This window comes from Chinchilla lanigera, unplaced genomic scaffold (genome assembly GCF_000276665.1).
Source record: "Chinchilla lanigera isolate Chin_1 unplaced genomic scaffold, ChiLan1.0 scaffold00065, whole genome shotgun sequence".
NCBI lineage: Eukaryota > Metazoa > Chordata > Mammalia > Rodentia > Chinchillidae > Chinchilla > Chinchilla lanigera.
The window spans coordinates 13,070,163-13,095,303 of NW_004955466.1; the positions used below are offsets into that span (position 1 = coordinate 13,070,163).

Sequence of the window (25,141 nt, forward strand, 5' to 3'; positions counted from 1 at the left end):
ATACAGATAGAGACATGCAATACTGATCAATCAAAGACTCATTGACAGTTTCTTTCATCTTAGGCACGCTGCATTTTCTACCCAAACTCCTGAGCTGTTAACAGCATGAGGGCTGGGGCTGGGACTCGTGTGTGTTCATTTTATTACCTTCCATGCCATGCCGGGCATTATTTTGCCTCCTTCTCGGAAGTAGTAACCTGGTTTTGACCACATCAAATGAAACCCTACTTCAGAGTTTTTACTGAGTGCCAGAGCCTGAATGAGCTAACTGAAAAAGTCTGTTTAACCGTTGGCTGTGTCCTGTGGTCAGTTTTGGAGCCAGTTTCCTTCTTTTGTGAATTCCATCTAGAGGGAGCCCAGCAATGCTGTCCTCCGTATGGTGTAGGTAGGACCTGGTCATTGTTCTTGCCCTACTCAATATTACTGTATCCCTAAAAGGAGGCAAATTTATACTGTAGTGTGGCTAAGTTCCCACTTAAATTCCCCTTTCTTCACAGTTCAGAAAATATCCCCTTGTTCTACCTAGTGGAGAGTTTAGAACTCTGGAAATTGGATTGCAAAAACCATCCTAGTAACCATCCAAGTAAAAGGACCAGTGATTTAAAACTAATGTTTAAAAATAAACACATCCTACTTAGTGTCTTTCATGGTTTGCGCGGCTGTCACCTAGATGCTCTGAAGGTCGGACGTGCTACCCTGTGTGGGCCTCTAGCAGTGATCACTTTTTCTTTTTCATTTTTAGGACCAGGAAGAAAACAAGGGAGCTACAAGTTGGCCTGAATTCTACATCGATCAGCTCAATTCCATGGCTGCTGTAGGTATACTTTATGTGCTATGACACACAGTTAAAAATCTAGCACAAAGTACACAGTTGCACAATAAATTCAGTTGAGTAAGACCTAGCAAATACCTTTCCAGATTCCATTCCACACCCTCAGTGTTGGAGGGAAGTAAGGGGACAGAAGTGTTATTTGGCAAAGTGATCTTTCTAATATATTTTAAAATAAAATCTGTACACACTAAAATATAATGACTTTAATGTTATAGGAGGAAACATAATCTGAAATCTGGCCTGCATTCAACCTGCAAATGCTCTAAGTTACCACATGGAGCTTTGCAATACTATTCTAAAAGTTGATATTTAAAAATAGTGTGGTTATTATTCCTTCATTATACTCCTCTTGTTCTCTTTCTTACTAAGAACTGGTTCCTTCTATCTTGATTTTGCAGGGACCGGGGTACCCTTTTCTTATCAGATAAGTAAGGAGTCCGTGGAGTAAGTGGTTTAATGAAAAAGCATAATAATAATAGTGCTGAGATGTCCTCAGAGAGCCTTGGTACATAGATTTTTGGTCTTGTTTTTACTTAAAATGCATTCTCAGTATTTACAGTATGAAGTCTGATCACATTGTGTCTCTGCTGTGATATCAGCATTCCAGGATGTGTGAGGGATGTCTACTAACCATAGCCGAAATTCACAGCAGAAGATGAGTTGTTAACCTTTAGTCCTTGGTAACTTAAATGCTGTTACTGTTGATCAAAGCTGAAGGCTGTCCAGGGTTTGCCGCTGTGGGCACACTTATGATTATGATTCTAAGAGTTAATCTGTTGTATTCAACTTTGTGTTTATAATGTCCAAGTAGATATCTTCTGTGATATTATCTTCACGATTTTTTTGGTGTTTATTTTCCCGGAGTCCTTGTGGAGAATGAATTTCTTATCACTTAAAACTTTTTAAATTATCTAATATTTGCTGCTACTACAAAAGTCAAAAAGGTTTTAGAATATATGGATCAGTCACACTTTTGCTAAATTTTGAGAGGCCTTGATTTTTAGTAACTTCTTTAATAGCATCTTTTCTAAACATGCTTCTGTTATACAGTGATAGTCCAGTAAATGTGGATAGGACTGTATAAAATTATAGGACAAGTAACATAAACTTTGCTTTAAGAGTTTCTAGTCTTGCTGGGAGTGGTGGCGCATGCCTGTAATCCCAGCACTCGGGAGGTTTAGGCAGGAGGATCACTGCAAGTTCAAAGGCAGCCTGGGCTACAAAGTAAGTTCGAGCCCAGCCTGAACTGTATAGTGAGACCCTGTCTCAAAAGGACAAAAAGAGTTTCTAGTCTTACACATAGATGAAAGAACAGAAAATGACCATCAAATCCTTCTTACTCAATGCATTGTGTAAAATGCCAAAGATGAGAAAATGGTAAACTCAGCATTTGCATGAATATATTAACAGAATATGAGACTTGTGGTGACTACAAGGGATTTTTTGTGCATCCACTCAAGCAATAATGACTTGGAGCTATTTAACATTTCTTGCATGGTAAGGCTATTTTGTGAATTCTTGTTCCCATTAGGAAAAAAGAACTGTCAAGCAGGCTGTCTCTCTCTGTAATTAAGTCAGCATTATTTGATGTCTAACAAGAGAAATTCCTTTTTTGTTAATGAATTCTTTGCTATAAATGGAGTACTGCATATTATAGACTTTTCTGTCTTCCAATATTGGGGCAGCTCTGTTTATTTGACCCATAGTGTCCTGATACCTGCCTGGTGTGGAGTAGCCCTGGCTCACCCTGAGGCCCATAATCGTTGATGTGCCAGGCCCTTCTTCTGAGCCTTCCTTCTCCTTCTTACACATCCTTGGGCAACTGTTTGCTATATTCTTAAGTGGTCTGCATTTTAATTATCTTTGGGTCCTAATCTGACGTCCTTTCCCAGGACAGCAGAGGCTATTAAATTAAATGTGTGACTTTGCTATCCCTTATGTGTCAAGCACTTAAGAGAACTTCCAGGTGTTCCTTTTAGGGCTGAGCCAGCATTTTTCCTAGGTCAAAAATAAAGGGCATAAACTGGCTGTAAGCTAATGAGGCCTAAAAACTTTTGCTATCTAAAAGAACAAGTAGACCTCAGAAGACCAGAAACCCTATGCCATATTTTCTCTTTTTCTTGCAATATCGGCTGCCACAACTGTCTTCCTTAGTTCTGGCTAATCTCTCTCACGTCTGTGCTTGAGCATAGTGTGCACACGCATGCGTTATCCCGGGGGCTTGGCAAGGCACATAATTCCTCCAAATGTCTTTGGGTCCCAGCCTCTAGAGTCCTTGGCTTTCTGCATGGGGACCTGTTGAAGAGGCAGTTGTCACATTGTCATCATGTATCCTCTGTAGCATCACTGGCAACTACTATGACTGAGTGTGCCTCATGTGACTGGCAGTGTGCCAGACATTGTACATGTTGTTTTAAGTCCTTGACAGCACCCTGTGCTGCCAGTGCTATTTACAGTTTGAAAATCATAGACTCAGATGACGGTTACCTTGTCTAAAGCCACCTAATTAAGAAGCAACCACCAGTATGAGCCCAAAGGCCCTTTCCCTCCTGCCTCTCACTAACTGGATCCTTAAAGCCCTTTGCCACATGAAAGAGGCCTGGAGAGCTTACTTATGCCCTCCATCCCCACCCCCACACTGTCAGGCTCCCACACTCTTTCTAGGGATGGGGTCAGGTGTCTGGTTTTTGAAACCAGACTTTTGAAAGCCTCAAGACTTTGATAAACTATCCAGGCTGAGAACTGCCATACTTACTGCTCTGTGAAACCAGCTGTTTGTGAAACAAGTTCAGTTACTGAAGCCTTACAACAAAAGTGCTTTGTTCTTTAAGGACCCCTGAGTGATCTGTTGGCTTTTAAAGCGTGAAAAGTGGTACAGTAAAGGCGTGCGGATAAACAGGTTCTGAAGGGCTTGAATTTTGCTTGTCTTCAGGTTTCAGGCTTCCTCAAGGTGGAGGATAGAGAAGTTGACTGTTTGGTGAGCTGGCTCATCACATCCGCACCAAGGAAGTGTTGAAACTGGAGCTCAGTTTCAGACTGAGGTGCCACCTTCACACATTTCTCAGCCCATTCGGCATATGCCTTTGTGGCTTTGCCTAGGAGGTCCTCTACTGGTGCACGCTTTGTCCTTGCCCAGTTCTCCTGTGAGTAGGTGTTGAGGGAGTGTCCGAGCTGCCCTCACAAGGCCAGTGCTGCCTATCAGAGGGGCACACTGTTTGGTATGGAGCTTGTCTTAGAAATGTAGGCATGTTGCCTTTGTGAAGTTTCAAATTAAACCTTTCTAAATGTGAAACATAAAAACCTGAGACTTCATAAAAAATATTTTATTTTGAGAAGTTGCATTACAATGTCATGTTCATCTATATACCTATACTTTTCTTAACCAAATAAATACAGTCTTAGATCTAAATATAATTGTATCATATTCACAAGAGGTCTGGTCTACGTTTTGAGAGAAAGATAATCTTCCTTATTTAGGGAAGGAAAGTTCTAATTTAATTTTATGTGATGTTTTACAACTCTCCCCAAGTCTACAACGCAAAGACTTAATGTAGTCTATCTTTACTCAACTGTCCTATCCTTTCCAGAATTGCTAAAAAGATACCCCATACATTTTAATTTTGTATTAGTGACCCACAATAAAATGGGTACTCTTTAATTTGGGGATACTTTTGTGAGATAAAGTTTAGGAGCAAGGAGTAATATTCATGAAAGATTTGATTCTGAGCAGCAGATTCAAAGTGATTGCTTATGAGTCCAAATGAGTTCAGCTGTGCCACTGAAGATTAAACGTCCTTGGCTGGATTTGTGCTGAATTTCCCAGGGCATGGGTGTCACAGGGCGCTGAGGTCTTCATTGGCTATTTCTGCTCACAGCTTCTTCCCCCACTGTCCTCTGGTGACAGCTGTCCAGCTGCATCACCAGCAAAAGGACAGGTTTAGCAGAAATAGTAACAAGTTAAACAAAACAAAACCTCTCCTGGCTTTAATTTCATTTACCAAAAGTGACACTGATGTATTCATATGCCTGAGGCTTTGCCCCTCTCAAATTTAGGCTTTAACATTTAGTTACTTAATGTTGATGCTATTGATTTAAAAACTAAAGTCACCCTTGATGGTGACAGAAAGAGAGAGACTGGATCATTGAGACCCATGCATCAGTTCAGCTTTTCCTTTTTAATGCTGTCACCTCAGTGTCAAGCATTTTATCAGAAATTGTTAACAGGTGGGTTAGGAATGTGGCTCTGTGGTAGAGTTTATGCCTTGCATGCACAAGGCCTTGGGTTCTATCCCCAGCACCACAAAAAAGAAAAAAAAAAATGGTAATAGGTTAAAGAATTGAGACTGGACAAGCGTGCATTCAGAGTAGAATGAAGGAAAGAGACTGGTAACTCCAAAGTTGGAGACTCGTGGGACCTAAGCCTGGGGATGCTTTAGTACAGTGAGGTAGTCACCAAGAGACATGAAGTGGAAAAGACTGTAACCCTTACTAGCATTAGCGTTCATGACTTCATCATGAATATCAACTGAGTCTTGCTTCTACAGAGTTAGCATTGCCTGCAAACTTTTTAGACATGCAGCATCTCAGGCCTCACCCTGACCTGCCAAATTAGGGCCCACATCTTAACAAGAACCCGGGTGATTTCCATCTCCACATTACATTCTGGGAAGCATTGCTGTAACAGATCCCTGGGCAGTTTTAAAAACACATTCTCACAAATGCTCTATGTCCTGGTTTCTAAATGATGTTGAATCATTTGAAAAAGGTAAAACACTGACTCTGGAAGAAGTGTCCATCTTAATAACAGGTCCAGTTTAATTATTCCTTTAAAAAATTAATTTGATATAATGAGATCCCTTAGATCTCAGTAACACTTTTCAGCTGATAAATGGGAAAACTGCTGTCCACTTCCTCTATTTGATAGTGTAATAGCTTTAACTTTAACTGATAAAATATTGCACTCAACTACAGGCCCTATCTTCTGTCAAATATAAGTAGTAATATCCACATCAGCATGTAGTTATAGAACAGTTATAGATAAAAAAAGGAATAATTATAGAGAGACTCAGTTAATCTTTGCTAAGATTTGTAGACATTCTAACTTACAATAGAGTCTAAATAAATTATGGAATTGGTGGTCATATTGCTCGACATTTTGATTAGTAGTATCTTTGCTAAGATTTGTAGACATTCTAACTTACAGTAGAGACTAAATAAATTATGGAATTGGTGGTCATGTTGCTCCACATTTTGATTAGTAGTTAATTTTAATCATAGCTTTATTGGTTATTTCTATTAAAATGATAATAGCATGTAATCTGTGGGTTTGCTTCACTTGGACAATGATTAAAGGGTAGAATGTGAAGAAATAATTTCTTTTTTTTTTTTTTTTTGGTACCGAGGATTGAACTCAGGACCTTGCACTTGCCAGGCAGGTGCTTGCGCCGCTGAGCTATATCCCCAGCCGAAATAATTTCTGTTTTCTTTGTATAGAGAAAATCTCTGCTGGCTTTAGAAAAAGAAGAAGAAGAAGAGAGAAGTAAAACTATAGAGAGTTTAAAGACAGCACTGAGGACAAAACCAATGAGGTACTCTTTCCCTGGGGTACCCATTCCTCTCTCCTCTCTCCTCTCTCCTTTTACACTCCCTCCTGCTTTTCTGCAGTGGTTGAACCTTCCAGAAAGCATAAAATGTAAAGCATGCAACTGAACCATGGTTGAAATACTTTAATCATTGAGCATTTAAAAAGTTGATTTTCTTCAAGTAACAGCAGGCAGTAACCAAGATAGTCAGATAGAAAGGGCAGAGAGTAACAATAGTGGCAGGAATGTGGGAAGATTTAGAACCTCATTCATTGCTCTTGGGAAAGTAAAATGTTGCAGCCACTTTGGAAAAGTTAGGCAATTCCTTGGAGTATTAAGCATAGCATTACCATAGAAATGAACAGTTCTGCTGCTAGATGTTTACCAAAGGAAGTGAAGACATGTTCCCCAAAAACATGCACCAGTGTTCATAGTAGCATTGTTCAAAATAGCCCCAAAGTAGAAACAAACCAATCATATGTTCATCAGTTGATAAATGGATAAATGAAATGTCATATACCACACAATGGAATATTTTTGGCCATAATAAAAGAATGTACTGATACATATCACAACATGGAATAACCTTGAAAATGTCCTGCAAAGTAAAACCAGTCACAGATGACCAAATATTATATGATTATATGAAATGTGTGTAGGAGCCCAGTTCATGGAGACAGAAAGTAGATGAGTGGCTGCCAGAGGTGAGGAAAAGGGAATAGGAAAGTGGTCTTTAGGGATGATGAAAATGTTCTAAAATTAGATAATATTGATGGTTGCACAACTTTGTATTTTAAAAACACTGAATTGTATACTTTAAAAGGGAATGATATAGGAATTTGATGACAATAAAACCATTATTAAGAGTAAAAGATGGGCAGTCCTTATGGCAATAGTGATTCGTGCCTGTCTGGTAATCACCTTGCAGCAGGTGCTTCCCCCATCTTCAGTTTTCCTTAAGCCTTTAGGGTTTGGTGAGATGTTAGGAATCTACCAATACATTTCATCAGCACAGGCACTGTGAATGAAGCCGACTGGTTTAACCAGCTTGGCAGTGTCTGGATCACGTGGGTGAATGGATGCCTCAGAAATAACAATTGCCTTTCTTCATTTGATAATAAAATGTAAACTAAGAAGATTCATCACTGTACAGTTTTATGATAGACTGCCGTAACTATATCAGTGTTTTTTTCATTGTGTTCAGCATTCTCATGTTAATGAGTATAAAAGGCTAATTTGGAAGCTCCTCAAGGAGTCAGATGAACAGGTTATGTGGTCTCTAGACTTCAGAGGCTTTGACATGCATATGAACTACTCATTGTTAGACTTTATAGTAAATGTTATAAATACTGACAAAATTAACTTGCAGTAATAAAATACTATTTTATTTTTTGTGTTGGGCTTCTTTGTAGTGTACCATATGATGGAAGAGCTTTGCTACCAAACCTTAGGGAATATAGATAATCATTTGTCTGACAAATTATCCTGGAGTTGAAGGATGCTCTTTGATTGATAAGGTGCTGGGGTCAGTGGTTGGCACACGAAGTGCCTGGGAACTGGATGCTGTAATAACTGATCAGCAGATAGTTTTAACTCTTTGGGAACTAAGTTTTCATCTACCTGCCTCCACCTCCACCTCCACCTCTCACCCCCAACAAAGCTTTCCTACTAAGGACTGTTGCAAACCCCGGAGGGACTTAAGTCTGACGCACTTCTCTTCACACCAGGTTTGTCACCAGGTTTATTGACTTGGACGGCCTGTCATGCATTCTCAATTTTCTGAAGACCATGGACTATGAGACCTCGGAGTCTCGAATACATACCTCTCTCATTGGATGTATAAAGGCGCTAATGAATAACTCTCAGGGCCGGGCTCATGTCCTGGCTCATTCTGAGAGTATTAATGTAATTGCTCAGAGTCTGAGCACTGAGAACATTAAAACAAAAGTGGCCGTGCTGGAAATCTTGGGCGCCGTGTGCCTGGTTCCCGGGGGCCACAAGAAGGTTCTACAGGCCATGCTGCACTATCAGAAGTATGCCAGCGAAAGGACGCGCTTCCAGGTGGGTGTACCCTGGCTTCGTCCACACCCATGTGTAACTCTTCAAAAGTCTTCACGAACAGGTGCCCTCTCTGCCCACTAATGGAGACATTACTTGAGATTTCTCTCAGCAGTGATTACTTACAATGTGACTTCAAACCTTCCCTTCTTTTAGGTTTAAGAACCAGAAAATAGAATACATTTTTGTAGTTGCACAGACTGGGGCCTTAGACTTACTGAACTTGAAAATGTAGCCATGCATCCTACATATTATATAGCATACATCTTTTGAATCCACTAAGTAGAGGGTTCCCTGAAAATTTTAGAGGATGCCATGCTGGACTTCAGATCAATTTGAATAGTGAGATTATGTCACATATTTTCACTCAGAGGTAAAAAGCAAGCAGAGGTAATAGAGCAAAGTCTTTTGTATATGTGTATAAATGCACATGTATGATATCAGAATTTTAAAGGGACTTTCAATATTAGTTCATTGAAAGGAACAGTTAGTGCTTATATTGCTTGAACAATTTTGCATTCCTGTATCTGGTAATCTGAGCAACTACTTTGAAGATAACAACATGCAACATAGTAACTATTGTTAATTTCCTATCTTGTTTTGAAACTCTATATCGTTTTTATAGGGCTTTTTCTCTTTAAAGTGAAAAAGTGGCTTTGTATGGAGCAATATAATAAAGGTTGCTTTGTATGGCTCAGCATAATTTTGACTAAATAGATGTTAAAAGTTAACCTATAAGCATAAAAATTTGTAAAATGAGTATAAAGCTAATAACCATCTCATCTTTTGCTTTTGTATTTGTGTCCTGGATAGACGTTAATTAATGACTTAGACAAAAGCACCGGGCGGTATCGAGATGAAGTGAATCTCAAGACTGCCATCATGTCCTTCATTAACGCAGTACTAAGCCAAGGCGCAGGAGTGGTAAGAACCCTGTGTATAATGTATGTTTATATACTATTAAAAACAATTTTAAGCCGGGCGTGGTGGCGCATGCCTGTAATCCCAGCACTCGGGAGGCTGAGGCAGGAAGATCATTGCGAGTTCGAGACCAGCCTGGGCTACAAAGTGAGTTCAAGGCCAGCTTGAACTGCATAGCGAGACCCTGTCTCAAAAAAAAAAAAAAAAAAAAAAAAAAAGCACAATTTAAAAACATTATTATGATATAGTCTTAAAATCATGAATATGTATTTTATCACCCTTGTACTTTAGGAGAGTTTGGACTTCAGACTTCATCTTCGCTATGAATTTCTAATGTTAGGAATTCAGCCCGTAATAGATAAATTAAGGGAACATGAGAATTCAACATTAGATAGGTAAGTCAGACTGTTATGATCTGAGATAGTTCATACTTATTCCATATGTATGGTGCACTGCCAACCCATGAACTACTTATGATCTGTTTGTAACCCAAGTAACTTGCACCAAAATGTTGGCTCACCTAATTATGTTTTTATCCTAAGACTTTATCAATGAAGGCAGCAGTATATTGTGTAGAGAACTTAATGTAGGTTTTCACACTAGTCCTGAATCCATCTCCTATCCTAGTCTTGCCTGTTACTGTATATCCTGGTCAAGTTACTCCTTCCTTCTGAACTTGAGTGTTTTTATGCTTTTGAGAGACGGTGCAGATGATGATGATCAAAATGACAGTTCTCTTCTTTCTATGTCGAGAAAATTGTCTATAAAACCCATGGAATCACTTAGTGTCTTTGGTAGGCATTTTGCAGATGTTAATTTCAATTTCTTATTCACATTTTCTCATTTGCAGTCATTTTGCCATTCCTAGGTGAGGTGTATTAGCTCTCAAACCTTTCCTTCCATCACTCTTCTGCATTCATTCACTCCACTGTGCTCTTCTTCTAGATATTCTATCCAAAATAGTCTTGTACCTACTATTTCTTCAGCTTCTAAAGATATTTCACAGATGTCCAGATTACCTGTTACTTGTTCCCTGCAAAGAGACCTTCCCAACTATTTCCAATTATTTTCTATTCCCTTTACCCTTTGCCTTCATATTTGTCTTCATAGACTGTTTCACTACCAGTGTGTATAATAATTAATAGGGGCTTAGTAAATATTTGAATGAATAATGAAAGATGTGAACATTTCTTTGGCAATATGTAACAAATCAAGTGTAGGCATATGGGTTTTTCTGTAAAGGGAGTCCATGAGAGGAATCTGGATTTGGTTAGATTTGATTAACAGTTACTAATTTAATACTGTCTACTAGGTGCTATGCACACTGGGTTTCTAAATTTTTCTCTTACTATGATCTTATTTAACTCAGTTAATATATTTTTCCTTAAAAAGAGCATTGTTAAACAAGACTTTCAGATTCTTTTACCTTGTTTCTTTTAGAGCAGTCTCTGAAAATTAAGGAAAAGTTTTAGTGTTAATGTCCTGAATTCTATGTGCTTGTGTTTATAGAATATCACACTCTTAGTTTTTTTAAATTATTTTTCAGGCATTTAGATTTTTTTGAAATGCTCCGAAATGAAGATGAACTAGAATTTGCCAAAAGATTTGAACTGGTATGTATGCTTAGAATTATTCCAGTTTGACTTATTGGCTCACAGAACTTGCCTCTTGAAGTGATGCTGCAAAGTCGGCATGGGTCAGGGATCAGTGTGCCTATGAGCAAAGTCAGAGCTCTGTTTGTCACACAAGTGGCAAGATTAGTGTCTACCTTGGATTTACTTTCCTTACACTGAGGAGCATGAGTGTTTATCTTAGATTTGTTCTCCTATCAAACAGGTTCATATAGATACAAAAAGTGCAACGCAGATGTTCGAGCTAACCAGGAAGAGGCTGACGCACAGTGAAGCCTACCCTCACTTCATGTCCATCCTGCACCACTGCCTCCAAATGCCTTGTGAGTGCTCGCGACTTACCTGGGTGTGGCAGAGGGCTTGGATGTCACCCACAGGGCTCTGTCTCCTGAGCAGTTCTGACTAGAGCAAGTGACATGAGGGGCTCCAAGCCTCAGCTTCGTAACAATCCATGTCTCTACATGTCTTACGGGGTGTTAAATTCTCAAAGTGAAATAAATTATAATTTACTTTTATTTCAAAATAAATATGTGCTTTACAACACATTTATAAAGAGGTAAAGAGTCTCTCAAATAAGTGATTATTGCATATCAGGATTCCCTAAACTTTGGGAGGCACTGATGCAGCTGATGTAAGCATCACTCCATTCTGTGGCTCCAAAGGATGACCACTGTTGGAAACTACTCATCCTGGTTTGCAAGCAGCTTGAAGATCTTTTTCCATCATTCTTTCCCTTTTCAGACAAGAGGAGTGGCAACACTGTCCAGTACTGGCTACTACTAGATAGAATTATACAGCAAATAGTCATCCAGAATGACAAAGGACAGGACCCTGACTCCACACCTTTGGAAAACTTTAATATTAAAAATGTTGTACGAATGTAAGTCTCTTCCTTTTCTACTGCCTGGGAGATAATGATGACAATGTAGTAGACTTATTTTACCCTGCTTCAGAATAAAGCTGAGAGGGCTGCAATAGTCTAGGGGTCAAATAGGAGGTGCTTTACAAATGCATGCAGTATATCTTGGTAACGTCTGGGTTTAAATGGGTTTCAAGCCGGCGCTGAGGATTTTCTATACAGTGGACTTTTTGTAATGAGTACTCTTTTAACTTTTATACAGGTTGGTTAATGAAAATGAAGTTAAGCAGTGGAAGGAACAAGCAGAAAAGATGAGAAAAGGTAAATGATGAGGACTTTTCTTCACGACCTTAACTTGGCACCAGAGAAGACACTGTGTCATTGGTTCTGGGTGACCCTTCCAAGAGAAGAGGACATATGATCAGTTACTGGATGGCCCCGCGATCTGCGTCACTGGGAAACTTGCATTGATGTTTTTCATTGCATCAGATAGCCTTTCTTTTTCCAGGTCTTCATGATACTTTGTACTGGCTTTTTCTCATTCAAGCTATTTTAGTTGGCATGCAGGTTTCCAAAGATTTTATCCTTTTATTATGGTCATGTAAATGTTTTGGGGGAGCTTATAATGCTTACTGTTCAGTTTTTTACTGATTTAAATTTTCTTAACTACAGATCATCCAAACCCTTCCTTTGCCTCATAACTACTTTTTAAAACAGAATGGGGTTTAAGAAATGTAGTAAGGCATTCTAGGGTCAGCCAAAATTTTAAGAGAGAAGCCCTGGCCACCTGGTTTCAGCAGCCCAATTTTCTTCACGACCTTAGTTTGGCACCAGTGGTAAAAGAGGAACCATGTAGAAAATCAGGGCCATTGCAGAGATATGTGTTGTGAAACAGTGACAGGCCAGCTGTTAGTGTTTGTTTTGGTTTTTTTTTTTTTTTTTTCCGGTACCGGGAACAGAACTCACGACCTTGCGCTTGCCAGGCAGGCGCTTTGCCGCTGAGCTAAACTCCCAGCCCCTAGTGTTTGAATATATCTTTGATATTGTCAGTCAGTATCGGTGACAGGACAGATATCCATGTTCTCACGGTATCAGCCACTCAAAGGTATATATAGCTTTGTTCTTCCTTCAGCATAGTAGCAAATTAAAGGCCCCTTTGTAAGGACAACCATATGCCTAGCCACTGGTCTCTCACCATACTGGTTAGTGACTTCCTTTTCCTTGTCCAAGTTATTCAGTCACAGCCAGTGAAGTACAATAGCACTCATCCCTGATATTTAATGTGCTGAAAAGAATGTCTGAGAGGTGTCGTAGCATTTCCTTTCCTGTCATCACATGTGTCCTTTGCCATTGAGCAGAAAAGCAGGACCACCACTGATGGCAGATAATACCAGGTGTGAAATACTGCGGGGCTAGCGCTCCTCACGCACATTCACATTGCTCTCAGTAAGTGGGCTGCACAGGCATCTTGTGTAGATGCATTGTGGGAAGGATAGAGACAGCCGCTAAAAGGGTAAAGGAGTAAACCAAAGGGGAAATTGGCCCACGAGTGGATGTTTTAAGGATGTACCGTGCTCTAGAGCATGGAGATGTGAGGCTACAAGTTGAAAAGAGCACCTGGGACATCAGATGTGGAGTTATTCCATCATTTATTTGGCACATACTTCAATGTGAGACACCATGCTGGGCTCTGGGTGTGAGTCTCGGCTCTCCCCTCACTGATCCCCTGGGAAGGCTGAGTTATGTCCTCTCACCCCTCCACTATGCCCCGCAACAGTGAGGAGTTCACCTACCTCATAGGGTTATCGTGAAGACTGAAAGGCAAGTCAAACAGAACGATGTCAGCATGGTGTCCAGCACATGCTAGTTGCACGATGAGTAGTAGCAACTGTTATAGGACTCAGGTGGTTGAGGTGGCAAAGGAGAAGATCTCCAAGGTCAGGAAGGGGCAGGGTGGTTCAAAACGCAAAGAGAGGAGATTGTAGATACCATGAATTTTTTTCTAGAAGGTTTAGGTATCCAAGTTACATTCAAGAGGGCACATGCTAACAGATTAGAGAGTGGAGGCTGACAAGAGGCAAGGAAATTCTATAGACCTGATAAAGAATAATTGGAGGGAGGATTCTCTTCAGTGCATAGCACTCCCAGAAAGCATTCAGTCAAAGCTTAATGAATATGGTCAATAGATGTGATTTGTGGCAGAATCTTTAGACTGGAGCTTCCCACATCAGGCTCCTCTCAGCACAGACTCTTTGGAGCAGGTCCCGGGGCTTCTGAAGGGTTGCCTTCTCACATGACTCTGAGGCACAGCACTAGTGCAGTTGTCACTGACGATGCTGCTCAGGGGAGAGCACTTGCTTAGCTGTGCAAGACCGTAGGTTTGATGTCTAGTACCAAACGGGGGACATGTGGTTACTGAGGAATGAGATGGTGATGAAAGACAGAAAATGGGGCATGAGCATTTTTTTGATGTGAAGCTGAAGAAGTTAGATGGCTATGGAATAGTAGAAATGGGCTGATGGTTATCTTAACTCCAAGGCTAATAAAACCCAAGGATTTTAATGCTTTGAACCCCTCCTTACAAATTCCCATTTTGGGGGACACAAAAGAAAGAAGGTCGGAGGCAAAAAGAATTTAAAATGTGCTAACAAATTCAGAAACAGAGACCAGCTCTTTTCAGCTCAGCCCCAGTGGGTTGTATCTCTAGTGGATTTATTGATATAAAAAGTCTAGGGATTGGGGCCAAGTATTTGAAATAAAAATCTGCAGCCTGTACTTCATTATTTCTCTTTGCCAAAGCTCATCATCCTGTCAGGAAGCTTTTTATTCATTGGCCATGTGAATAAGCATTATGCTAAACTGGACATCCTGTTCCACTCTAGCAGGACTGAGGAAGTCAGCAAAACCACAGCTGAGAGTTACTGTTTTCTTCCACGTTACGATGATTCTCATGCTCAACCAGCACTACTGCCCTTAAGATATTTCATGCTGAGATGGCAACATTTTCTTTCACAACGTTCTAATAATCACTTGCCAAAAGCATGGAGTGCTGCAGGTGGCCTTCTGAGGGGATGTGGAGGTGTGGAGATGGACGCAGGGCCTGGCAGCAGCTCCGCCTCACAGCGCAGACTCCTCCCTTCCACCCGGACTTCAAGCCTTGCTCGTCCAAGCTCACCTTCTCCCTCTCCCGTGTCTGATTTGTGACTCTGGGCTTCTTTGGTACTTATTTTCCCTCATTTGGCCAAAGGGCCCCTGCTCTGACAGGATTCTGCAGTACCTGTCAGCCAGGCACATTCCCTTCCATAGCAGGTGCTCACGCTTGTCCATTCCTAAGGTCCCTTCTAACATCTTTTACAGAATATCATTAAAGTTGCTCATCGCAGGCCCCTCCCAGGACGAATGCTGCTCAGCCCGAGTAGCTCCCTTTAATGGGAGGCAGGAATAACACTGACCTGACCAAGAGCCCCAGTCTCTGCCATCACCCTCAGTCAGTTTTCCTTTGTAGAGAAACTGTTTCTGCTTTGCAGAACCTCCTGTTCTCATGTCCGACTGTTCTCATATGTAGAGCACAATGAATTACAACAGAAACTGGAAAAGAAAGAGAGAGAATGTGATGCCAAGGCCCAAGAGAAGGAAGAAATGATGCAGACCTTAAATAAAATGAAAGAGAAACTTGAGAAGGAGACGACTGAACACAAGCAGGTCAAGCAGCAGGTGGCGGACCTCACAGCCCAGCTCCATGAGCTCAGCAGGGTGAGTGCGGGCCAGGGCCTGGGCCTTCCCTTTGCTGCATCCTCACTTGCCCCAGAGCACCTCCATCTTGCAGTGAGGAAAGATAGTCTCAAGAGTTCCACAGTTGCTTGCTGCAGTTACAAGACTTGCTTCCTCTGCCAGTGGTAAATCCAGCAGAGTGGTGGTCTGGGATGTTGGTCTTGGCACCAGTCCTATACTCAGAGCACAGGGAATTGCATTAGCTTCTTAACCAGTTTCATGAAATCAAGTTGTATGATGGTACAAGAAGTGAGACAGATGTGAATGCTTTGCAGGCAGGCATCTAGTGTCACATACAAAGGGCCAGCTCCACCAAGCCCATGGAGGCCCTGAGAGGCCATCTGAGTTGGTAGCCCTTTAGACCCCACTCCCAGAAGTGTGGGTTTCCCTATAATCTACAGTCAGATTCACCCAGTGAATTGTCTTCTTGCACTGATCTCTTCCTATTTTTATCTTTCCAGAGGGCTGTCTGTGCTTCAGTCCCGGGAGGACCCTCACCCGGAGCCCCAGGAGGACCCTTTCCTTCCTCCATGCCGGGTTCCCTTCTCCCCCCGCTGCCCTCAACTCTGCCAGGTGGAGCCCCTCCTCCGCCACCGCCTCCCCTTCCTCCTGGAGGTCCTCCCCCTCCCCCAGGGCCTCCTCCCTTAGGAGGAATCATGCCACCTCCTGGGGCTCCAGTGGGACTGGCCCTCAAGAAGAAAAATATTCCTCAACCCACAAATGCCCTCAAATCCTTCAACTGGTCCAAGCTGCCTGAGGTAAGCCCTTCATTTGAATTTTCTCATAGAGGGGTAGAATCAGCAACTCTCTGTGTCCTTGCTGAAAGGGAGACACCTCTGGCCACTAAAGAATTTGTTCTCCAGCTTGGAGACTCAGGGTTCTCACTAGCTGACATAATTAAGTGATAAAGCTTTTGAAATATAGCCATGTTGTTTGAAACCTGCTCATGTTAAACATGTTGTAGGATGAGTTGAACATGTAGGATGAACAATTTAGGATAGTAGCACTTTTTAGAAAATAACCATGCCTGTTTTTTTTATGTGTAACTATAAACCACAGAACTTACTAACTTGATGTTTCTAGAACAAACTGGACAGAACAGTATGGACTGAAATTGATGATACCAAAGTCTTCAAAGTTCTAGATCTCGAAGACCTGGAAAGAACTTTCTCTGCCTATCAAAGACAGCAGGTAATAGCATGTGTTCTCCAGATGCCAAAATTGTTAAATAGTCACATCCTCACACATGGTCCCCGGGCTGTCTGCCATGACTGTGTTGTGACCAGCTCCTCAGTCTCATGCTGTTTGGTCTGCGCCAGTGTGTCCCGCAAGGCAGCATGGGGTGTGTGTAAATGCCTGTGTGGGGAATGTGAGCAGCTGAAGGTGTATTAGCTCCCCCTGAGGAAGCTCTGGCTGTGGTAAGTGTCCAAGCCCTTGACTTACTGGTGTGAAGACTTCTGGATATTATCACTATGCTTAGTCACTGGATCACCAGGAAAAAATATTAATAGGGGAGTTGCACAACTTATAGTGTCCCCTCAAGATATTTTTTTCTGGAGCCATTTTGCTTTATCAGACTTTTTTTTTAAAAAAAAGTTACATAAATACTACCAGAAGCAGAATACTTTTTGAAACAGATTGAATCTTTAGAAGTCTGGGGCTTGGAGTTGACTAGAATGTGGTGGCTACCTAGGACCTACAGAGACGGTTTAAGACTAAGCATTGATGTTGTGGAGTCCGCACAGATAGACAGATGGCAGTGCTATTCACGGGAGCAGAGAAACATGAAAGCTTTGGCTGTGGGAGCAGGAACATGTGCCTTGGTCCTTGCTGGCTACCTGTATTGAGGAAGCCAAGCAGGTGGCATCCTCATGAGGCCCCGTCATAGTCTCATGGTGTCTCACTCCTCCAGAGGCCTCTTTGCAGAGCTCTTAGGGTGGCTCAGAAGAGGCCACACAAGGTAACCAGGTACAGAGAACTCCAGAAGGACAAGGGACCTAGGGCCTTGGGAAATGGAAAAGCAGACCAGGAACAGGAGACTCAAGGAGCAGAGTAGCAAAGAGAGCATCCTGTGTCTCACACAGGAAAACAGTGCCAGGTAGCTCCAGGGGGCCTTCCTTGAGCTACGCCGGAGGCCCTTCACTACATCCAGGGCACAGCCCTTCCAGCAAACACCTCCCTTCCAGTCTGCACACTGACTTGGTTCCCAAGGAAGAATGTCTCAGAAAAGAAATGCCAGTTACCAAGGAGGAAGATGGGCTGGGGCTGGAGAGAAACAAAAGCAAAGGGATTGCTTGTCTAAACTTTCAAGATGACCTGTGATGCATCTGAAATAGGTTGGGAGGATAGTATTTAGCCGGAATATTCTACCCTAAGAAAGCCAAACTTCTCCCCAGTGCCTTTTGTGCTGGTTTAGTAATGTATTAAAGGTAATTGCCTTGCCAGCCTGCAGCTGGGCCCCTCCATAAGTAAGGTTGCAGCCTGTGCAGGGTCATACACACCAAATAAAAGACCAGGAGGAAAAAGAAAATAAGATACCTGATCTTACAGAGGACAGACAAAGCATGTGTTTGAAGACTTCATCCTGCAGGTTCTCTGGCCAGACTCCGTCCTGATAGAATGCAACACCTCTTCTGTCTCCCCACACCCACCCCAGGAGGTGTCCCTGGCCCTCAGCATGAACTCAGAGGACATTTTAGCAAATTTCCTAGGAATTCAGATAATCTTCTGACCTGCTCACATGTCCCATTGCTTTCCCACTCCAGTTTCAGTTACTGATCCTGATCCATACTGGATATCTAGATGAAGATTTGGGAATTTAGAGAAGTCCATTGAAGGAAGGGAAAGCAGCAGTTATTGCAAGTGATGTTGTTCAAGTCTGAGCATGTGGTTTGTGTTTGTTATGAAGGCAGGTGGTTGAAAGACCAAAGTTTATAAGACTCATAATTAACTGGCTTTCTGCAGAAGGCACAGAAGGATGCTGCCAATGTGCTCTGGGACAAATACATGGACAGTTCTCAGGCACTGTTGGAGATGGGATTGCACAGATCCCAGGAGTCGGGTAACAGTCTCCTGGCAAATAGCACTAAGTCGTCAGCAGTCATTCAGTCAGGATAGGCCACAACTCTTCAGCTGTGCCTAACACTCAGTAGACTGCTGTGAAGGGTGAGTTGTGACTACGTTTTCAGCAGCACTTCCTAAAGAAAACTTGCAGCACACCTGCTCAGCATAATTCAAGAATGTTTCCCCTTTTAATATAAGCCTTGGAGATGAGAATTTTTTCTCATATATATATATATATAGATGAATGTTGGTCTTTTGAGGAAGATCTAATGGTGGCTGATAGTTAAATTTATCCAACTTCCTTAAATATATTTTCCAAATGAGGGCAATTTGAACCATTTTATTGAATTTACTAAATGTTGAAAACCAGAAAATCAAAAGATGCAGACACTACGTGGAATCTGTAGGGCAGAGTAAAGCAGGCAGTACTTGTTGTTGGACATCCCCTCATCTCATGCTGGCGGCAGCGAGGACTGCACATTTTCTCTCAGTCGTGGCAGTGCAGTGTGTAATCATCACCCCGCTTAACTGCTGTTCTTTCTACTCCCAAATGAACGCTGGGAACCTATTTTTTCCATGGGGTCTCCTTTCTCCTCTCTCCAGAGTGATGAATCCCTGGTCAAACTCTGTGGACTTCAGCCAGTTGTTTAGCTAGATAAATTTTTCAGAGCAGCAAAAGAATACATGGATAGCATTACCTGCACACCTGCAGTAGGAGTACTATACAGTGTTTTTGAGAAGTCACAATATCAGACTAGTATAATTTAAATGAGGAATGATATATGAGGAATAATATATATATTTAAATGAGGAATATATATATATATATATAACATGCATGTGGATATAATAAACACACATACCTACATAAATATAGGCACATATTTATATGTACATTTACATAGCTATTATACATATATGAGAAATATCATTAAAATCAGATATTTATATTATTTGTTTTGTCTGTAAAGCACTTCAAAGGATTCAAATGCACTAAGCTATGATATAGGCCCACCATGTAATTTTATAATATAAAAACAAAGATGAAAAACGTGTAAATGATCATAATATAGACTACAAGATGATGGTCAGTATTAAGTATCCATTATATTTGTGGTGCTGAGTATGATACACACAGTTCCTAATCTTACCAACCTTAAAATTCAGTTCTCAAGAGCTCTTGTACTTTTTTGTTATTTAATACTCACCCCCAACTCTGTGAGGGGAATTTTATTTCCTTATTACAGATAGTAAAAATATGACTTAGTGTGAATTCAGTCTCCCAACAGGTAACACATTTAGGACTACAAAGTGGCATAATTCTCAGTGTCTCTTTGTTCTTTGTGCATGGTTTCACTCATTACAAACACCAGACTTTGTAAAGGATTTTCTTTAAATCCAGTTTTAAGAACATGACCACTCTTATTCAGAATTTTTTTCAGTGCATATATCAAAGTGTGGAGAGCTGATTATGTAAGCTTATGTGCCACTTGAAATGGAATTTAATAACATGCCATTATTCCTGCATTTGCATTCCAAAAGTTCATTTGAAAGTCAATTTCTTAAATGCAGAAACCTTTTTCCCCATTGAAAGTACATTATACATGATTTCTAAGTCAGCCAAAAGAGATTTATTTTAATACATAATGTGAATGTAGCACATTGCATAGTAGTATTATTTCAGATACAATTGTTTTATGGAGAATTTTCATTCTGCCCTGCTGGAAATTCATTCCTGCCTGTCCATGCAGTTAGCAGCGCAGGCGAGCTAATGGTACTACACCTGCCTATAGGGAGTCCTAACTCCAGAACAGTGTGGTACCAGCTCGTGGGTTCTTTCTCCATCTTGCTCTTTCTTTGAGGACAACCCTGCTTTTAGGGTCCTCTTATCAGCACCTAGTACAAAATTGCAAAGCCTTTGTGTTCTAATTTATGGAACAGAAAATAACTACTGCCTAGCCCCAGAATTCACCATTGCTGATATATATAAGTCATTTTGGGGGAGTCCCTTTTAAAACATTTAGTGGTATCTTTACTAAATGGTCAAAGCATTTTCCTTTTTTAGTTTCTTCACAGTGTTATTCTGTAATCTGACTTGCATACTTAAAATTGTATTATTTAGGATATTTATTTCAGTAATCTTAGTCCTTAGCCTTGGTATATGAATGCAGAAGAAAAAATTGTGACTAGTTGCTTTCTTCATACCAACATATAAGGCTGGAAGTTCTGTAACTGTGCTACATGATAAGAGTTCATCCAGAATTCTGTATAAACATTAGTATATGCATTTTTCTAAAAAGGGATATCCAGTTTTTATCAGATTTACCAAAGTATTTCAGCCTCAGAAAGATGAGGAATCATTCTTACAAGTATTGTCCTTATCCCTGAAGTCCTTACTTCATTGTGGGGCCCTGTCAGCACTTGTTCCGGACCGTTTAAGTGCCTGCTTCTTATTTATATCCTAAATCCTAAGCCCTACATCAGAAATCACTTGAAAAAATCAAACATTCTGTCAGGGGAAGCCAAATACAAGTGATTCTAGCATATTTTACCCAAGCCAATTAAAAGTATCTTTTTATATTTTCTTTTGATTTTTGAGTGAATAAGGTTTCAAAATGAAGGTTAAGTTGTTTCATGAAATTAAGCCTGAAAGCATTGTGATTTCAAATATGTCCTTTCTAATGAAACTCATAAACTTCGTGGTTTTGTTTATAATATGCCAATTAATAGACCTTTAAGTGGAATCGTTAGGCTAGCAATTAGCCAAACTCCCCCATAGCATTTTTCATCCTCACCTTCAGTTACATGAGCTGTGTTACCGAGCTATTAGCTGTTGTGCTACTGCTGCTGGAGTTTGCCAGTAGGAGATGTTGACTAGCTCTTCTGTGCCTTAGCTGAGAAAAGAACAAAAGGGGAATAAATGGATCAACAGTTGGAAGAATAAAATAATTGTATCATATAATTCCAAGTACTGAGCTCATAACTGTGTCAGATACTGTGTAAGATGCTTTACATACGGCATCACATTTAATCCCACAATCATAATCCAGTTGTTAACACCATTTTACAGATACAGAATCTAAGCCCCAAGCCACACATCCACTACGTGACAGCTGCCTGATTCCAAAGCACAGCACCTGTGCTAGAGGTCAGACGTCTTAGTTTCCTGACAGCGGAAACAAGATTTGCCAGCGAACTTACTAAAAATTTCTTCTTTGAAGGCCAGATAATGAGAGCAGGATCTGAAGTCGTGTAGTACCTTTCCCTGTAAGAGGAGGAAAAAAAAAATCGATCAAGGAGACCTCATGGACTTTCTTTCACCGTAGGCTTTTCTGCACTGGAAAGGAAACTGGTTTTATTGTCCTAAAGACGGTCAGAGTAGACAGCTTGACAATTATAATAGGAACAAAATAAAATTGGGGTGTCAGAGGGAAAGAAAAGTTTCTTGTGGTTATCAACTTACTTTTTAAATGCCATGCTAGGAGAGCAATCCTGCCCGAGTGGGCAGAGCAGGAGAGGGCATGTCCTGTTTCCCGCCAGGAGAATGTGAGCAGCTCACCAGTGTGAAATTGGCCCTGGCAGTCCTGCCGAAACCAACGAAACCTGAAGGAATCTGCTGAGCAAATGCTAAGCAATCTGGTGGTGCAGGCTGTTGGCCCAAAGCTGGGACGTGCTTTGCACACCAAAGCTTTATTCATTCAGCATCGCAAAAGTATGCAACAGAAGCTGTCACTTTCTCATAATGTGTCAATTACTTCTCTTTTCCCTTCTTGACCCCATCTTTTCTAAAAAGAATTTCAAGAAGAGGCTTGTGTGCTTGAATAGCTCTGCAGGAATTTAGACAGAACCACCAATGGCTGCACCCACCTGGAACCACTGATTGCCTCTCAGTTGCCCATTCTATCTTTTCCCTCACCCCCACTCACCGCAGTACCTATAGGCCAAATTTGGACCCTCTCAGGTGTTCCACTTGTCTTTTCTTAATTCTTTCTAATGATATCAGAGAATAGGAGATTAACAACAAAACGTTTTTTTTTTTTTAATAGTACATAACAGTGGGAAGAGTTTTCTCCAGAGATAAACTTAATTAATACGCTTTTGCTTCAACTTAAGATCAGTGTATTAGGTGGAGTCTAGTGTTTTGTTTTGCTTTCTTTTCTTTTCTGTTCTGTCCTGTTCTGTTCTTTTCTAAGAGGATTTGTTGTTTTTCCAGCTGGGATGTGCTAAGCCCTTTTCTAAATTTGATTTGCCACCAGTGAAAACTGTGAACAGTAAATGTTGTCCTTCTCTGCCCCATACGCTTTGTATCATGAGTGTTTTCATTGTCTCTTGGGCCAGACTCTCTCCTCATCATTAACTTTTACTGGTGATTTAGTGGCGTAGATCATCTTGTACCCTGCTCCACTGATTCCCCTGACTGCTTTGACTTCTCCCATTCGTTGCTATGATTTCTGAACTGCATGTATCTGGTTTGCCTTTTCCATGCCTCTGCCATGGCTGTAGGATTTCTCTGTGAACAGTAACTCCAGGCAGGTAAGTCTGCTACTGTGTATGCCTCTTATGATACAACTCCTTAGCTCACTCTAAGCTTGAAGTTCCTGGCTTATCCTGTTATTGCTGTTGTTCAGTAGTATACTTCCACATTGGGTTTCAACTCTTAATGGAAGCTGTATAGATATGCTTGAAATCTTAGCACAAGAGACATCACACATCTGACACCATGATGCCTCATATTGTAAATTCCATGTTGCTTTTGCTTTCCAACTATCATACAGTTCTGTAATTCTTTTGGTTTACTTACATTTGTAAATGCCATAATCCACTGTTAATTGATCCTGGAGCTTATGAAATCAAATGTCCTGTTTATCAAGTTAGACTGTGTTTTCGCCTTGAACTTTTTGTTATAAGATCTTTAGTGTGCAGTTAAGTATTTTATACATATTTGTTTTGTGCCTGTTGCACTATAATTACGGCTGGCCATCATTGCTCAGTACAGCAGCAGGATGTGCCAGTAGTGTTTGTTAACTCAGGTAACTGAACTGTCCTGGGCTGAACTAGTCCTGGGCTGCCCTGTCCCTGTTGGGCTCCAGGTAATGCAAGGTCCCCTCTGGCCCGGGAGCTTCCTGCTGTACATGAAGATGTTTAGGAAGCCTTCTTATGCCTCTTTCTTAAGTATTCGGCGTGCAAATGGTTCTGGGGTGGGACTGGGCCCTGCAAATGGCTGAGCTAGTAATGGCAAGCCTCTGCTGAGTTTGATTCATAGTGACAGCTCTTCTATCTGCTGTCCATAGGGATTTGGGGGACAAAAGGATGACATTGCTCACTGATAATTTATGCACCCTTAGCATCTTCAACTTAGAAGCACTTTGTTCTTTCAAATGTGGGTGATCAGTTTTTTCTTACTAATATTTGTTTTTGCCAACTAGGTGGTAACCTTTGTTCAGCCTCACCACCTTGCAGCACTCCCTACTGCACCATTTCAGCTTGGCTTGCGTGTTGCACACGCACATGCGTGTGTGAATGGACAGTGAAATAGAACACTCTTGTGTGAAGTCTGAATGTCACTGTTAAGACTTCGATGGATTTCTTTTGTGCTCTTTACAGAAAGAAGCAGATGCTATTGATGACACACTGAGTTCCAAGCTGAAAGTCAAAGAGCTCTCAGTGATTGATGGCCGGAGAGCCCAGAATTGCAACATCCTTCTGTCGAGGTATTGTTAATGTTGAATCAACATTTCTAGTAGGACCAACTTTTCTGTTACATGGCTCAGAAACACATTTGTCACTTCATTTTAAAAGCACCCTGCTGAGGGACAAATCTTTGGGTCCCCTGTGTTTTGGGTAAGGAGGATTTTTGGTGTTTACTTTCCCTAGTGGAAACTATCAGAGCTGGATGCCACCTCTCATGGGGTTTGATTTCCTCAGACTTCTTAATGTAAAAGTAGAATATCCTCAATCAATGTTTTCTTCCCAGAAGGCTTGTAAAATGGAGTTGTCTTTTATTTACACTTCTTGGCAGTAGAGATATTTCAGTCTTTCACTAATAGAATAGAATCAGGATTCATGTTGATGGCTCTGTGTTTTATTCTGCTTTCTAATATCACCTTTTTATATTTTAAGATTATATGACTTCATGCTTTTAGGGGGCTTTTTTATGGCTAAAAAGATGTAAATCTCAAACGTCAGTGAAATGTTAATTTGTCTGGTTCAGTGCTATTCAGAAATCTTTCTCATAACTAGTGAACCGTCACTGCCTTGGAACTTGAGAAAAAGGAAATTGTGAGCTTGGAATCTGATTGCAGCTTCAGGCAGCGTTGTCAGATCATTCTGGGCATTTCAAGTAGCTTTTCTGTATCTAATTTCTCTAAAAGGGACTTTCACATTAGACAAAGACACCTAATGCTTATGAAGTGCATGGAAATGT

At 41.0% G+C, this 25,141-nt stretch overlaps 1 protein-coding gene across 5 annotated transcripts in view; it reads left to right on the plus strand.

Moving 5' to 3' along the window:
• Positions 1–25,141, plus strand: part of Daam1 (dishevelled associated activator of morphogenesis 1) — a 174,927-nt gene that overhangs the window by 115,606 nt on the left and 34,180 nt on the right. For all 5 annotated transcript variants that reach the window (XM_005399226.2, XM_013521989.1, XM_013521990.1 and 2 more), the window contains 13 exons: positions 743–814; positions 6,326–6,420; positions 8,142–8,475; positions 9,286–9,396; positions 9,685–9,788; positions 10,940–11,006; positions 11,230–11,347; positions 11,766–11,904; positions 12,146–12,204; positions 15,449–15,636; positions 16,116–16,412; positions 16,738–16,845; positions 24,322–24,428. In XM_005399226.2, the coding sequence (XP_005399283.1) occupies positions 743–814; positions 6,326–6,420; positions 8,142–8,475; positions 9,286–9,396; positions 9,685–9,788; positions 10,940–11,006; positions 11,230–11,347; positions 11,766–11,904; positions 12,146–12,204; positions 15,449–15,636; positions 16,116–16,412; positions 16,738–16,845; positions 24,322–24,428 (1,799 nt within the window). The remainder of the gene's footprint in view (positions 1–742; positions 815–6,325; positions 6,421–8,141; positions 8,476–9,285; positions 9,397–9,684; positions 9,789–10,939; positions 11,007–11,229; positions 11,348–11,765; positions 11,905–12,145; positions 12,205–15,448; positions 15,637–16,115; positions 16,413–16,737; positions 16,846–24,321; positions 24,429–25,141) is intronic.